General features: G+C 40.9%; 1 protein-coding gene across 1 annotated transcript in view; it reads left to right on the top strand.

The window, feature by feature from the left end:
• The first annotated feature begins 2,845 nt into the window (after nt 1-2,845).
• The window catches only part of tnfrsf11a (tumor necrosis factor receptor superfamily, member 11a, NFKB activator), a 14,583-nt gene continuing 1,312 nt past the window's right edge, over nt 2,846-16,116 (top strand). Inside the window, exons 1-10 of the mRNA XM_059327157.1 lie at nt 2,846-3,097; nt 7,611-7,689; nt 8,130-8,255; nt 8,743-8,889; nt 8,981-9,071; nt 9,992-10,080; nt 10,322-10,429; nt 11,124-11,173; nt 11,405-12,365; nt 15,545-16,116. The exon at nt 15,545-16,116 is cut by the window's right edge and continues 1,312 nt beyond it. Coding sequence (XP_059183140.1) covers nt 3,023-3,097; nt 7,611-7,689; nt 8,130-8,255; nt 8,743-8,889; nt 8,981-9,071; nt 9,992-10,080; nt 10,322-10,429; nt 11,124-11,173; nt 11,405-12,365; nt 15,545-15,828 — 2,010 coding nt within the window. The 5' untranslated portion in view covers nt 2,846-3,022 and the 3' untranslated portion in view covers nt 15,829-16,116. The remainder of the gene's footprint in view (nt 3,098-7,610; nt 7,690-8,129; nt 8,256-8,742; nt 8,890-8,980; nt 9,072-9,991; nt 10,081-10,321; nt 10,430-11,123; nt 11,174-11,404; nt 12,366-15,544) is intronic.

Here is a 16,116-nt window from a genome sequence, read left to right as displayed (position 1 = left end):
CTTCTGGAGGCCTCATTGAAAGACAGCATGCTATTCCGGTTGTCTCAAGTTTTGGCTCAAAGTGTCGACAGGTGTTGAAGGCTGTAAAAAAAAAAAAAAAAAGTCATTTCACAGACAAACACACACTCTTGCTGTCCCTGCCCCTCATAACCAACCCTTTGATGTAGTCTATTGTCTGCCTAGTACAACAAACCAAAGTCCATCTTAAGGGGCATTCCCAACAACTTACTCTAAATAAGTACAGAAGAAAAAGCTCAGATCTGCCGTCAAGATTACACTATCTCTCAATCCTGCTATCTGTCCTTTCAATAATGTGGTTAACTTTGGCCTAAATCATCAAAAGAAGACGACTGATCTGTGTGCACCTCAGAAGGACCTCGGAGGAATCTAACAGAGCATTTAAAGCACAATCCGTCTTTTAAAAAATATGGTTGCTGTTTCAATCCTGTGAATAACTGGTTTTGGACTATTCTGATTGACCTTTAGTGGAATCCAGTACATTTAAAAGTGTTCTAAATAGAAATGGGTCAAACAGGCAGGCCATTGTGAGGCTGCAATCATTTAGTGGTTGAACATTACGCGAGTAAACGAGCAGCCATTGATAAAGAATGAAATTTGCATAATTCAGGCTAATATTCAACCACATCAATGATAAGGTACCAGGTGGACAAATACTTGATACACGACATGGTGAAACTAGGGGGCATAGTAGCATTGCGTGAGTGTGGGTGGGTGTGCCTGTGTATCTCCATCTGTGGTTGTAGATATGTGTGTGCAGAGGCAGATGTCTAATATGTGATTTGCATTCATAGTGAATAGTTTTTTTTGTTTTGTGCTTGCCAAGATCTTTAACTTGGCTTTTCAGCTTGAACGTGTCGCCATGCAAATATGTGTACCTGTATGCACATCTGGGTGTGAAGCTGTATTTCTGTATGTTCCTGAAAATTCTCCTGCCATTTTTTGTTCTGTAGAAATGGTATCAGCAGGCAGCTCTTACTCACATGAGTGACTTGGGTGAGTCACACAGCACATCTGTTTCCAAAGCAAGCAGAAGCAATGCAGATCCAACCCTAAACCCACCGGAACATGGTGGCTAAGCTTTAATGTTGTTATTCCACTCTGTTCTGTGTGTTTGTGAGGGCCATATGTGCATTCGGCCCTGTGTGCTTTTCAGTGTTTAAGGGATACCGTGCCGAACCCTTGAAACTTCCTCCAAAATTCTGGTACCAAAACAGGCTGTGGCTGCTTTCTTCTATGGAACAAGTGTGTGTTGCTTTAATGAAAACCATTGAGCGGCCAGTGGCGTGTGTGTGTGCATTTTTGTGTATATGAGCTGTCTGGATAGGCCTCCTCCATGATCTTTGACTTGTTGTAAGTGATGCTAAGCAACACAACCCACATACTTACAGAGCTACCCAGTCTGTGCTCTGACCCAGGTCATTTAAAGTGTGATGCTTGTAAACCAGCATGGTGGCTGCCTTTAGTGGAACTACATTTTTATACATCAAAACAAGCTACATTGTAACTGCTATGTTTGAAGTGGAGCCTAACAGGGACTTCTCTATGTTTTCTGTTCAGTTTTGTTGTTAGCGGGGTGGAAGGTTTGCTGCTGTGAAGGTTTGGGGTGCGTTCAGAGTCAAGCTGAGTTTTTTGATTGCTGTTAGAGTCAAATCTGGCTCTTAATTGCTACTGTGTGAGCTGCAGAGGTTTCACCACAAAACAGCTTCTCTCAGCAGGTTTTTACGGGAAGAGGGGGAGAGGGAGGACAGAACCCATTACCTCCACTGGCTCCGCTTCAAACCCTCAATATTCTCCCTCTTTCTCCCCAATTTAACTTCTTAGTTAAGAGTTCTGTCAGTCAGTTATGATTTTTAGTCATAACTTTTGCTCATTTTGATGAAAACATGCAATACTGGTTCAAACAACAAGCACTGCACCTTAACACTGATATCTGTCTGATTGTGTCTATTTTCTATTTGCCTCAGTTTCATAACTTATACCAATCAAGGAATGAAGATTACATCTTTTTTTCTCTCCTTTCTTCTCGTGCGGAGCAACCCTGTTTAATGCATTCAGGGCGATTCACATGCAATTTGATTTGCATAACTGTCACCTTCTCCACTTTCTCAGATCTTTGTTGACCTGCCAAAGTAGGCTGGGTCTAATCTGCTATGCAAATTCAGTGCTTTTTCTCCATTTTTTGCCCTGGGAGCAAATAACAGCTGTTTCCTGGAGTTGGTCACCATACTTTTAAATGAATAGGTTTTTTAGAAGTGCACAAATGGTCATGGCTGTTCCAGGACCCACGCTCCAGGAACTATACTGGGGCCAGCCCACTTACTTCTATGATGAATGGCAAATGCAGGAAGTGAGATCTATGAAAGTGACCACATGCTTTGCTTACAGTGTGTGAGGTCATACTGCAACTTGTTTGACCACTCACATGAGAAGTGCCACATGACAAATAAGATGTGCAGGTTGTGGGAGTGCAGGCCGATACACAGCTAAACATTAAAGTTGGTCATCACAAACAAAAGACAGTACCATGGTAATCTCGTATGTCAAACAATCAGGCACACTTATCAACTATATAACACATACACACTCGTTTATTCAGAGAGAGATCAGTGCTAACAGCCAGGAGCAAAGAGGTGGGTAAACTTTTTTTCCTTTTTTTTTTTTTTTTTTTTTTTTTTTTTACATATGACAACGTGGGAGGAGTTCCCTCCCTCCTTCAGTCAGTCCGTCAGTTTTTACAAGCTGTTGCATGCAGCTTCCTCCACAACGCGTGGGTGAAAGCAGAAGGAAGATGAGAGCAGAAGAGAGGTGGGAACTGCAGCTGGCTAACCGGGAATGAAGGCGCAAGAATGCCCTGTGAGACGGTGTGGAGGCCCCGCCACATTTACGCACACACGAAGAAGTGATTTACTGTGAGGACATTGAAGAAGATTCGGATCTTGGAGTCAAGAGTGGTTGAGAAAGAAAGGTTTGCCTCAGAAGTTGTCTTCACTAACCAGCAGAGATGAGCTTGAACTTTTCAGCAAGTTGGATAGTCCGAGGCTGGATAACGTGCGTCCTCGTCATCTTTTACGCACAGGTAAAGACACACTTCTGGATCAATGTTTTGATCTCCCTGATAATAAAATTAGAGAAGGCATTATTAGTCAAAAGACTGGATAACTACTTAAGTCAAAAGACTGGATAACTACTTTAGTCAAAAAACTGGATAACTACTACGTGCAAAATACTGATCATAATAGTATACTTGTAGTGAGTATGGAGGTATGCAAAACCGTAAACCAGAATATGTGTGTCATCACATCAGATGATTCTTGTGAACTGGTCAAAGGGAGAATGGGGAGAATTATTTTTTTATTTCAGACTTTTTATGCCCGGACACTTACTGGAAACAGTTGTGTTTGGGTCGAGTCCACCTCCCCTGTTCTGACCGCAAAAACGCCGCTGGCAGTTGGATGCTCCTCTCCCTCTACCAAGCATTCTCTCCTGGTCCATGGGGGCCCAGCGCTGGCCAAATGGCTCATCAGGAACCTCATTAGATCTGCCAGATCTAAGCATCTGGAGAGGAATCCAACTAGGGTCCCACAGAGATCGAGAAGGGTAGCCACTAAAACCTAAAACATTTTATCCCCTATGAATCAGGACTGCATGATTGTTATCATATTAATTTCACTGTCACTATCACCATACGGTTATAGGCAGTTAAATGCATCATACAAAAACATCAGCTTTTTGGTGATCATGTTTTTGTTTTCACTGTATCAAACACTTTAACTGTATTTTTACATGTTTTAATAGCTATATAATATCTCAGCTGATCAACAATTGCAGTTTAATTAGTGGAAAAAAGTGAATGGCCATGACATGTCAATGTTGTTTAGTCCAAGGATCTAATTCCGTCCAGGTGGAGAAGTTTATAAAATGTGGTTGTAGTGGCGGGACTGCTGGGCACCAGTGATCTATCACTGCCTGTTTGCCTGTGTTACCGTAAAACAGCATCGTTATGACTTTGACTGGAACAGACGAGCTTTCTTCCCTCTTTTTTTCTCTGCTTCACCAAAATGTGTTGCAAGAGATAATACTTAGGGAGGGCACTGCTTCTTGCTCTGATCCAGAGAGGTAATAGGCACAGAAGAAAGATGTTTTTTTCACTGTCACAATTGTTCAAGTGGTGGCAACAACAGTGCAAGGCCTGGAAAGCGAGTCAGAGTGTAAAAGGAGGAAATATTTTTCATCTACGTTATAAGGTGACACTGCAAACCTTTGGCTTTGGTTTGTTCTCACCATTACTGACTCACAGTGTCCCAAAGAATTCCCCTTCATTTTCTTGGTTTTCAACCACTTCATCCAATCCATTCCAAATTCATTTCAACTGTCTGTCTGTGTGACATTGAGCAATACACGATTACTTCAAGATGTCGAAAGCTTAAAAGTACATACATCATGAATAAACAGAGATTTGGTGGATTCATTTACTTGACTACTTACATGGCTCCTGTGCTTTTTCTTTGCCAGCGCCTAGCCGTCCATGCGCTCATGCATCTTACCATCTTTCTCACTCAATCAGAAATCTCTCTCTACATCTAATATTGAATCAAAAACCATCCACCCATGCATACATCCCCTGTCACATCCCCAATCAGTGTTGATCTCGACTTGAGCAATAACAGTGCATTGCCTCAGGCCTGCAGATACAAACTTGATTGAACTACACAGACAACAGAGACATTCATTTGATAAATAAAGCATTCAGTCTTGTATCACAATAGTGCTTTGTGTACAGACATAATTGGATTATAATTGTTTTAAGCCCTTTAGTATGTCTCTAACACACTGTGATTGAGCTCTGTCTTCAATCAAAAAAATATTAGCACAGATTATTGTTGTCCAGGGACTTGTTTTCCAACTTTTGTAGTATCTGTTCTTCCTTGATTATTGAGCTGTCTTTGCTGATTTCCCAGCTCATCTGTGAGCTCATAAGCCATACTTCCCGTCATTCTAAAATAATATGTTTCATGTGCACCCTGATGTGTCTTGCTCCATTGATACCCAGTTTTACAATGGAAACTGTGTTTGATAACTACTTCAGTTATAATCCACTAAGTTTTAAAATGCTCACATGGTTATAGTTTTGAGGTTGTTTGGTTTTTTGAGAATCAGATTTTTGCAGGTGTTACTTCAAAGGATTTGTTTTTATGGCTTTTAAATAATTAATCACAGGTGCATTGTACAAAGATTCAATTGTGCCTTTCACTTTTACAGCACCTTATCGTAGAAGAGGTGATACTGAATAAAGTCAGGCTGTGCTTCTCTTGGCTCTGTGCCAGCGGCTGCTGTGGCCGTTATGCAAATTCTCTGGTGCACTGACAGCAAATGGAATGCACTCTGCATCCCACTCCTGTTCCAAGGGTTCACACAACTGGTGAAGGCTTTTAAAGAGATACACAACACAGCTAGGAGGAAAAAAGAAAAAAGAGTAGTTACTGAATATCATTTCAACAGGAGCAACAGGAAAATGAATGCCCTTTTTTTTCTAATCCAACACACCTTAATTTGTCCATGAATCTGACTATCTCCCTTCTCTCCTTGATCACTTTTTTTGTATAATTTCTGTTACACTCACAAACTCAAACATGATTTGAGTCCATGCAAGTTAGCTTTGAGGTTGAATATTCTGTCTTGACTGTCATGATAACCTATAATCATATAGGGTGGATCAGCTCTTTTTTTCTCTTACATATATATTTAGCGAGTTGAAACATACTGCTCTGCATAACTGCGACCCAATGTTTAGATGTGGTGGTAGCAAAAATACAATTCCCAGCATTCTTTTGGCTTCCTTTGCACTCTGGCCCAGTTGCTAGGATTGACTACCACTGGCTCCACATCTCTTTCTATCTATCGATCCAACTGTCTATCTCCAGTGTAAAAACATCAACCTCTTAGCATGGGAACCTTTCCTCCCTCTGTCACTTCTGTGTGTTGCAGCACATGGTCCTCATTACTGCTGCGGTCCGAGCTATGAGCGCTGTGCATCATTAGCCCTCTGCCTGGATTCTAAAACAAAGACTGGCTGATGTGTGAGAGGCTTAATGGGGGTAATTAAATGCTTGCCAGTGTTCATGTTGTGCAGTTGTAGCCTGAGGCTGGACAGACAGACAGACACAGAGACTAAACAGAGTTTAACATGGAGGTGTGAGAAGGAGAGGGGAAGACCTAACTAAGGAAAGCAGAGGAGACGGTGTGCAAGACAAGGTAAACATTTGAGTTACAGGTAGACAGATGCAATGTGGGAATGAAAAGATTGCCATTCATGAGGAGCATGATGACAGATAGACTTATGAATGTTGCCTTCTGGGAGTAGGAGGATGAATTTGTCACATCAGCATTTTCTTTAATACAGTAGAAATTACAGTAAGAATGACTGAATTTGTGTAATTTCGTGGAGAAAGCAGCTTTCAGAAGGGCTGAATGAGAGAAAAGAAAGAGGTTGGTCTGAGGTCAGAGTGCAGTCAGGCCTATAGGTTGTATTTTTCTACGTTTATATGTAGACACTGTGGTTTTGGCATAGTTTCTGTCATAACAGCCAGATTCTGTAATTCAGCAATGTGGCTAGGAGTTCACCAGCTCCTAAATTAGGGTGGCTGTAGTGTGTGTGTGTGTGTGTGTGTGTGTGTGTGTGTGTGTGTGTGTGTGTGTGTGTGTGTGTGTGTGTGTGTGTGTGTGTGTGTGTGTGTGTGTGTGTGTGTGTGTGTGTGTGTGTGTGTGTGTGTGTGTGTGTGTGTGTGTGTGTGTGTGTGTGTGTGTGTGTGTGTAAGCCTGCATGGCTTACCTTTGTGGCCTTTTTTACTACAGTTCCCATGAATAGTTTAAAACATGCACAGATGTTTCACGGTTCCATGATTCTTGCAACAAGAACTATGCTACTCCATGCTAACTTGCTACACTGTTGAATGACAACAGGAGACTTAGTATTATAGCAAGTTAGAATAGGATGAATTACCTTCCAGCTAAATAACTGCCTCAGGATTTTTTTTAAATCTGACAATTTTCTTAATGGGCAATTTGATCAATATTGCCAAAAATACAGTAATTTTCATTTTTACAGCTCACTAGTGAGGTTCAGGGAATATCTGCTGCCGACCGTTATTAATTCCAAACCAACTTGATTGCATTCAGTTCCAGTTGCTTCTCCTTATGTAACTGGGTGCTATTGGGCTTTGGTTTGCTGGTTTGGAGGCTGCGCAATGCTGCTGTGGTCAGGTGCTTCTGAGAGTGTGGAAAGAATTCCTGGGCATGTCTTGGAAATGTTTAAACCGTCCTTTTCCTCTCATTACTCACCGCCATCTTAAAATATCAAGTGTAGATTTAAAGGTGAACTGAAGGAGAAAGATTGGCATTGAAAAAGCATGGCATGCATTGAGGAAAATATCACAGACAAAATCAGTGTTTTTGATCAAGAAAAACAATATATAATTTGTTTTTTAGAAAGATATTCGAAAGGATACAATATTGCTTTGTTTCCTGTCATATAAAAATCCAAACTATCACAAAACAACAGAAATGTAATTTTATGCCTTGATATTTTTCAGAATGTGGTCTCCAAAGCTCTCCAGTGTGATGAAACACATTATTTAAGCGGCTCCAGATGTTGCAAGAAGTGTCAACCAGGTAATAACACACACACACATACACACACACACACACACACACAGGGATCAAAGTAAAACACAAGAGAGTGGAATGAGCATCTGCTGTACTCAAAAGAAGCAGCATAAAATAAAAATAGAATTCCATTCACAAAGATCCTGAATCAAAAGAGGAAGGATGTTTAAAAACGGAACATTTTGGCTTAAAATGGCTCGGGCGTGCACATGTGTTTTCACAACCACACACATACACACACAATTTGCGTTGACATTTGATCCACTAGAAGTACCCATTTATCTAAAAGAGGAAAGGGGTTCTAATTTAGTCAATTTCCTTCTTCTTTTCTCTTCTTCCATTAGGTTTTTAGTGGTTACTGTGATTATGTATGGGTTGTTAACTCCATCTGTCTTTCTTCCTCCCTCTGTCTCTTTCTCTCTCTCATTTTCTTTTTTCGGTTTTAGGCTTCAGAGTGTTTTCCGACTGCAATGGTTCCCCTGAGCCTAAATGTGTTAGATGTCCTCATGGTGAATACCAGCCCGGCTGGACTGAAATGAAGACCTGTCTTCAGCAGAAGGTCTGTGACCAAGGTCAGTACCTGCATCTTCAGCAAACCACTTAAATATTTTAAATTGAAATATAACATTATAATTTTAAAATATTTTGTCCACTCCTACTTCACTTCTATAGAGAACAAGCCTTTTATTATGAAGCCATAAATCGAACAATGCCTCACAGATTACATCTTTTATACGGTTTCAACAGAAGTTAAGATTAAGGGTTTATTAAAGTATCGAATTCTGTTGTAGTGATTTCAAGGTTTCAAGAATGTTCTGATAATAACATAAAATGTCCCTGTGTATAATTTTGATAAAGTTAACTTCAGGAAAGTGGCTGAAAATATGAAAATAGGATTGCATCAATTTGTGTCATTATCTGAATTATCTCTAATTCTAAAGTCAATCCCAAACTCTAAACAAGCAGCAAAAAAAGATAGACGGATCAGCCTGTGGCGTTGAGTTTTAGATGCAATACATGTGATTATTACACTAAAAAACTGTTCCCTTCGACGACCAGGTAAGGGTTTTAGGGAGAGATCTGAAAACCCTGTGGCAGAGGAGCCATGTCGCTGCCATGCCGGTCTCCAGTGCTCCCCCATCAACTGTGAGTTCTGCGAGACGATACCAAACTGTAGACCTGGATTCGGACTCGAGGAGGATCCTGGTGAGACCCACTATCACAAAAAACCACCTCGAACCATTATTTGTGGTAGTGTCATTTAGAGATAAACTACAATGTTTGTCATTAATTCCAGAGTCTACTAATGGACGGAAGACATGTGTTGCATGTAAGAAAGGCTTCTTCTCTGCTGACAACGATGCTGAACAATGCAAACAATGGACTAAGTAAGTGTTTATATGGAACCACATACACATTTTTGCCTGGAATCTTTTGGTGTTTTGAAGGGAAAATGCAGTTAGGTGGCTGTCTTCTGCCTCACCACCAGCCAACTGTTATGAGTAATGCCCACACCACTTCCCCTGGAACCCTGGACCAGACAGCAGCTTCCACTGCCGGCCGGATCTGTAATGATGATGGTGACGAGGGAGCGAGGGAGGGAGAATTTTCTTTTTGTTCTCCATCTTTTCCTCTTTCTGTCCTTCATCACTGCAGATCCACACTGTAAACGATTGTCTTGTAAATTAACAGTAGAATACTGTGTTACACTGTTAATTTTACAGTTCCTTTACTGTTATCTACTTTACAGTATGTTACTGTGATAAAACCACATACTGAATTACAGTAAAGTCTTTTTTCAGTAGACTAAAACACAGTATAGTGCTGAAGCTAGTTGCAATATCGTTGCAGTATACAATGCAGTCATTTTTTGTAAATAGAGCATATTACTGTCTGAAAGCCAATTACTACGAATTAAGCGCTGTTTTCAGTGTAACCTCAGTAATTTTAATATACTATATACTGAATGAGTTAGTTAAGTAAAATACAGCCATTACAAATGTGGACAAGAAGAGACTTAGAAAATATCATATATATATATATATATATATTTTTTTTTTTTTTTTTTTTTATGGGAAACGGCAAACTACCTACAAATATTGTGCCCAGAATGCATTGTTTTCCACAGTATAATAGCTTTTTAATGGAAGACAGTATGTTACTGTCACAATTTGGTTGTTTTCTTACAGCAATCTGTTACAGTGCAACTATAAAGGCTGGCAGGTTGGTTAGTTAAAAGTAGAGGGTAAGAAAAATGCAAGTAGTATGTCCAGTTGTAAAAATATTCCACTTCTCTTTGTGATTCTAGTTGTAAGGCTGAGGGCAGGAGTGAAACAAAGCCTGGCAGCGCTCAGGCAGATGCAGAGTGTGGACCACTACTTGTCCCTGGTAAGACAGGTAAGACATGGACACATTCACCGTACAAAGCCAATTTAATGCATAACTCAAAATAAATGGACACCTTTCCTTGGGCAAATATAATTTCTGCTACTTGGAAGCCTTAATGTCTTAGTAAGTGTGGGAAACAGAGTCGGATTTATTATGTTTTTGACAGACTTTTTGCACATTTTGGCAGACATTTAAGACTGACAGTAGACGTAGAGTGAAAAAGCGAGCTCTGAACTCCTCTTTCTTGCAGGTGCAGCACCCTCCTGGGTTATAGTTTCAGTGCTGTCAGTCATCACTGTTCTCTGTCTCCTCATCCTGCTCCTCTTCTGCTACAAGGACAAACTGAAATTACTTTCAGGTATGTTACAATCATTCATCTTGAAATTCTCTTCTTGCTATGATGCTTGAAGATGAATGTCACACATATTCACTTTTACTACTACTTTTACAGCAAATGAAATGAATAATACATTGTAGTAAATAAAAAAGTAACTACTTTAGATTTTATTTGCTGTTTAAAAGTCCCGTATTGTATTAAGTAAAAATGTTTAATCTTATTTGATCATGAAGCAGGTCTAGATGCTATATAAATACTGTGAAAGCATCAACATGCTCAACCCATGGAGAAATGCACACGGCCCCTATTCAGAAATAATGCCTTTACACGAGCCATCAGGAAAGCTTGAGATGTCACAACACTGTTATATAAAATGAGAAAGTACTGCTACAGTGCCATTATGGTCATTCCCCGGCTCTAATGATGGTGCAGAGTCGCCAAGAAATGTACACAGAAAATACTGACCAATCAGAGGAGACAGGAGCTAAAACAGAGTGTTTCAGACAGACAGTATTAGAAAATTGTTTTGTTTTTTAACATTAAAGCATGTACACATGTTCTACTAGAAGCCCCAAAATACAAGTATGAATCTAAGATGAGCATAATATGTCCCCTTTAATGTGAAAAATGATTCGCCAGCCTATTTGCAGGACATTGAAGGAAATATGTCTATGCCTGCATTTTATTCAGTATTACATGTTGTTTCTTTGTCCAGTGAATCTACGATCCTGTGTCCAGAATCTGAAGAGGAGTAGAATACAACAGGTAATGTTGAATGCCAGTTTAAAAGCTACACAGAAACAAAGGGTATTGCAAGTAATCTCACCTACTTATTAGATCCTTTATGAAATATATGATCAAATGAAGCGAAGTAGGAATGAATACAGCTCTTATATCTTAAACTACATAGAGTTTAGGAAACCAAATATTTCATGCTTGTCATGCACAAAATGATAGTTATTTACAATGCTGCTTTGTTTGTTTCTGTCAATCTAGGAGACTTTGGCCCCTCTTTACCAAAGTGGAGCAGGAGGAGGAATTGGAGCAGGCCCTGGAGGCCCCAAATGTACACCATGTGAGACCACCAAACTCATCTGCCCCACTGATGAGCTCCCATGCAGCTTCCCCACCTCTGATGTCAAGGTCTCACTGCCCTTCACAGGGGAAATGACAGGGGAAGAAGGAACCAAAGGCACAAAGGGGGAAGGGACAAAAGGGAAGACAGTGACACAGGATAAGAGTGAAGGCTCTGGAGAACCTGAGGAGGTGTCAGAAGAGGAGGAGATTTATACTGCGTCTCCTCTAATGGCAGGTTCTTGTGTGTGTGTTATTCCCGTCCGTGAGCCATTGGAAGTAGGGGAGAATGAGGACTGTAGCCAGGCTGTCAGCTCTGGGACTGCAGGAACCTGCTCATGTGGGGGGCTGGATGGAGAAAAGGACGGAGATGAGAATGGGAAAAGCGGGAGTGTAAGGGCAGAAAATGTTGATGGAAATCAAGAAAAGATGGTTTTGTCCAAGAGTGACGCAGGGGTCACATCACTTGTTTCCATTTCTCCTCCACTCCTCCACACCACCTCTGTAATCCCTCCACCCAGTCCGCTTCCTGAACTCTGCCTGCCATTGTCTCAAGCTCAGGTGAGACCAGGGTTCAAATCTCACCTGACTGACAGGTCGCTGGTGAAACAGGAGGAACTATACAGACTGGCAAGCACAGACTCCACCTCAACAGAGAACAGCACAACCTCCATGATGACCTCTGTCAGCCCCCTGAAGACTTCCTCATCCGTTGGAGATCTCTACCTGGACAAACCATCTGAGGCCTCATGCCAGGAGCAAGGCCAAGGACTTTCCTGGGGGGAAAGCCTGGGGGGAAGCAAGCTCTCGTCTGTGGAGCCAGAACTGGACTGCTCACCTGAGAGTCTCCATAGTCAGCTGGCTGAACCAACTCTTACCTCAGGTACGTAACAATGTAAAACAGGGCACATCCTGGCATCAACAAAAAAAAGAAGAAAAAGAAGAAAGTCACTCTAAGACACTTGGTCTCACCCTTAAATCAAAAATGCTATGGAAGCTATGGAAGAAAAACATAAACAAAATAATAGAAAGGACAAAAAAAATACTGATGGTGAGATATGATGTGATTTAAAATGATAAAAAAAGGAGGTAAAAAATGTGAGTTACTAATTTAGCATCATGATTTTTTTTAACTCAATAGTTTTAGATACTAATTCAAACTTTTAACAAAGAAGTATTTTGACTTATTTTCATACTTTTATTAAGTTATATAATGAGTATTTTATATAATCACAGTAGTGCATTTGACTTACTATTGCAAAATTCATAATGAGTTTGTGTTTTGTAATATTGACTTATACTTTTGATTTACTTTTTCAATTATATTCGATTTTGTATCTCTTTGTATTAGCCTTACATTCACTTTGTATTAACGCTACTGTTTTTCTTTTTTTCTTTTTTATTATTACCAAAGTTTTCATCCATTTTTTTCCCATGGCAGATATGGCCTTCCATAAATGTGTGTAAATTCCCAAAAAGTCAAACTATTTTTAGTCTTCGTGGCGCAGTAAGAAGATGCTTGTCGATGGATAATTCCTGGATATTTTTTGCTACGACCACTCAACAATGTCAATGAGAACTGAATGTGCAGTGGTTGTGTGCTCTGAGGATAATGGCTCATTACAAAGACTGTGGGACCACAGTTATGTTTGCCAGGTGGATTCTGTGTTCTTTGTTTGTGTAGGCAGCCACCACTGTAATGCCACAGGGTCGTACCCATACATGATTTGATATACTTCATAGCAGCACTCACTTTCCGCAGAATAGGTGGGACTGGCAACCAAGAACAACACAGTGAAATTCATGTTGGTTTTAATGGAAAGTTTTACTGTCACATGGTTGAACTTGTATTGTTCTCACAGAGACCTTTACTCACTGCCAAAGAGAGAAGTCTCCGGGAAACATATTGTGCCTCAAACACTGAGTGGTTATGGTTAGTTATAAAAGCAGTATTATCAGAACAGTCTGATTGAGACAGTGGTTTGCTCAAAATGGGGTATTATTAGGCGGACAATCTGAACACTACTTACAACAGTAGGATTGGTTTCAGCATAAGAATGAGAAGTTTTTTTCATTGTTTCCAAGAAGTATGTTTTATTAAAGCCAGTATTGATAGTTGGACCCTGAATTTTTGGGGGACCACACAGGAAGCAGGAATAAGATCCGCGAGTGTTTGATGAGCCAGTGAACCACCAGAACCACACTCTCACATACACAGTTGTGTGTGTGTCAGTGTGAACTATGCCATCTACAAAGCTCCTGTTTACCCAGAGTTCCATAGGGTTGCGCAAAGTGACCACAGCTTTAATTGAAGCAAGATGTGCGCAGCTTGAGTAATACTTTTATAACCCTGCCCACCCAACAAAAACACGCATACACACAAACATGTGAAGAGCTTTTTTGACTCTCACTGATGACTGGGTTCTTTAATTACACTCTGGCTGGCCTGATGTGAACACCATTTCCCATCATGCAGTAATAACAAGTGATTTAATGGTCTTCCAGTATATGCTATTTAAAGGTCAAGCAGGGTCCGGAGGTTTCACCTGTCCACCTGAAATATCTTCTCACCATTGATATCTATTTGTCTCACATAGTTCACACATAGAAGCAAGTACTGTCTATCTAAATGAAGCTGTTTCAGGGTTAAGTGTTTGTTCACCACAACAGTAGTAATGACCCAGATATATTTTACTGGAATTAAACTGGCAGCGGTCCATGTAAAATGAGCAAGATTGAGGAGAACTGTGTACAATTGTGGCTTTCTTTGAGCTTGAACAGGAAAGGGGTTTCCAAGAGTTCAACTTTAGCCTTTGCTTTAAAACGCCTGTCAGTGGACTGTATTTCTGCAATTGTTGGGCATCCAGAAAAATCAGCTTGGTATTAACAAAGGATAAACAGAAGAACCAAAGCAGATTCCATAGAGCCTTTGTTTTCAAAGTTGTGGTGATATGACATATTTTGGAGCTAGACCTCTCAGACTGGTATTCCGGGAAAGGCTCTCAGATGGGGAACACAGACACACACTCTCTGTGAGTGTTTGTGAGTGTGTTTGTCTGTGTTTGCAACTTAATAGGGCTATGTGTGCTTTTTAATGTAGGTTGATGTAAAAGTGTCTGCTGGTAAATGTTTGCTTACATTAACTTTGAGTGTGTGTGTGTGTGTGTGTGTGTGTGTGTGTGTGTGTGTGTGTGTGTGTGTGTGTGTGTGTGTGTGTGTGTGTGTGTGTGTGTGTGTGTGTGTGTGTGTGTGCGCACATGTGTGAAGAGATGAGGCATGAGCTGTGAGTCACAGCTTGTTCAGTCGGCTGGAAACTCAGACAGGAGGCTGGATAAAATAGGAACCAGAGGCTTATTGTGGTGACAGACGGGTTACAAAACAAAAACACAGTTTATTTCTTTATTCACCTGGTTGGCTGCAATCCATATATGAACATTACATGGACATCAGTGCAAGTTTGTACAAATGATTTTGCGGCAGGTATCACATTGTTGCTTAACAATAAAGGTGAGATAAATCATGCGTTCTGGAGAAACATGCAACAGTATTGGACGGAAATAAAGGTTAGACAGAGTTGACTGCACTGTTTTTGAATTTATTCATCCATGTCTGTAAAACCCGAAACCCTTGACAAATGACTTGTTTTTAGAGGTCTTGAGTTTCTCACGCTAAAAAGTGCTGGACAAATAAGGCAGAAAGGATATGATATGGCGGTCTATGTAGCGGTGGCCCCTCTGTGGTCATCCTGCATGGTCATTACACCCACTGTCCATTTGTCATCTGAGGTTAGCCAAGATATAGTCCCCTCTTCACTGACGTCATGAATAGGGGAAGCGCTATCTGTCTGTGTGTGTGTGAGTCTTTCACAACTATATATACTACATATATACTTCTAAACATTTCCCAATAAGGGGTCATTATACTCGTCATTTTCTATACCACGAGTGAGACATGGTGATTCATTTTCCGTGAAACAGCAGCGTTTGTTACATTAGGCTAGCCTAGACGAGCAAACTATGGCGAAACTATAAGCTTATGTCTCCATATGTTCTTTCTGTTCAGGTCAGGTTTCTGGGAACAACAACACCACCTTCATCTCCAGCGGTCAGGTGATGAACTTCAGCGGGGATGTCATTGTCGTCTACGTCAGCCAGACGTCTCTCGGCAGTGACGGGGCGGGGCAGGACGATGCCTTTGGGAGCCCTGTACAGGAAGAGGCCAATGAGAGGGCCCCTTTTTTCCAGAGCAGCCTGAGGTTACAAGGGGACTCCGTTTCCCAAAGCACCTTGCAAGAAGAGACACTGCCAGTTCAGGAAGCAATGGAGGAGAGGCCACTGGTAAAGTGAAAAGTGATCAATGGCAGAAGAAGACTTCGTTGATCCCTCAAGGGAATTGAAATGTTTTTACCCTGGTTTTCTTTATATACATTACACACAGAGGAAATACACATAAAATACACACACAAAAAAGACTCATACACATGCGGTAGTGGAATCAGTGCGAGAGGTTGGACGTTCACTTGAGGGCACCTGGGCAGGAGGCAAACTGGGACCTCTCCTAGTACCACTGTACTCTACATACCATACAAAGACCCTCCAGTTGCCCATCCAAGCACCATGGACCTAGCTACTCCT

Source organism: Centropristis striata, chromosome 23 (genome assembly GCF_030273125.1).
Source record: "Centropristis striata isolate RG_2023a ecotype Rhode Island chromosome 23, C.striata_1.0, whole genome shotgun sequence".
Taxonomy (NCBI): Eukaryota; Metazoa; Chordata; class Actinopteri; order Perciformes; family Serranidae; genus Centropristis; species Centropristis striata.
Note: the sequence above shows the minus strand (reverse complement) of the source record. Positions and strands in the feature narration are given on the sequence as shown.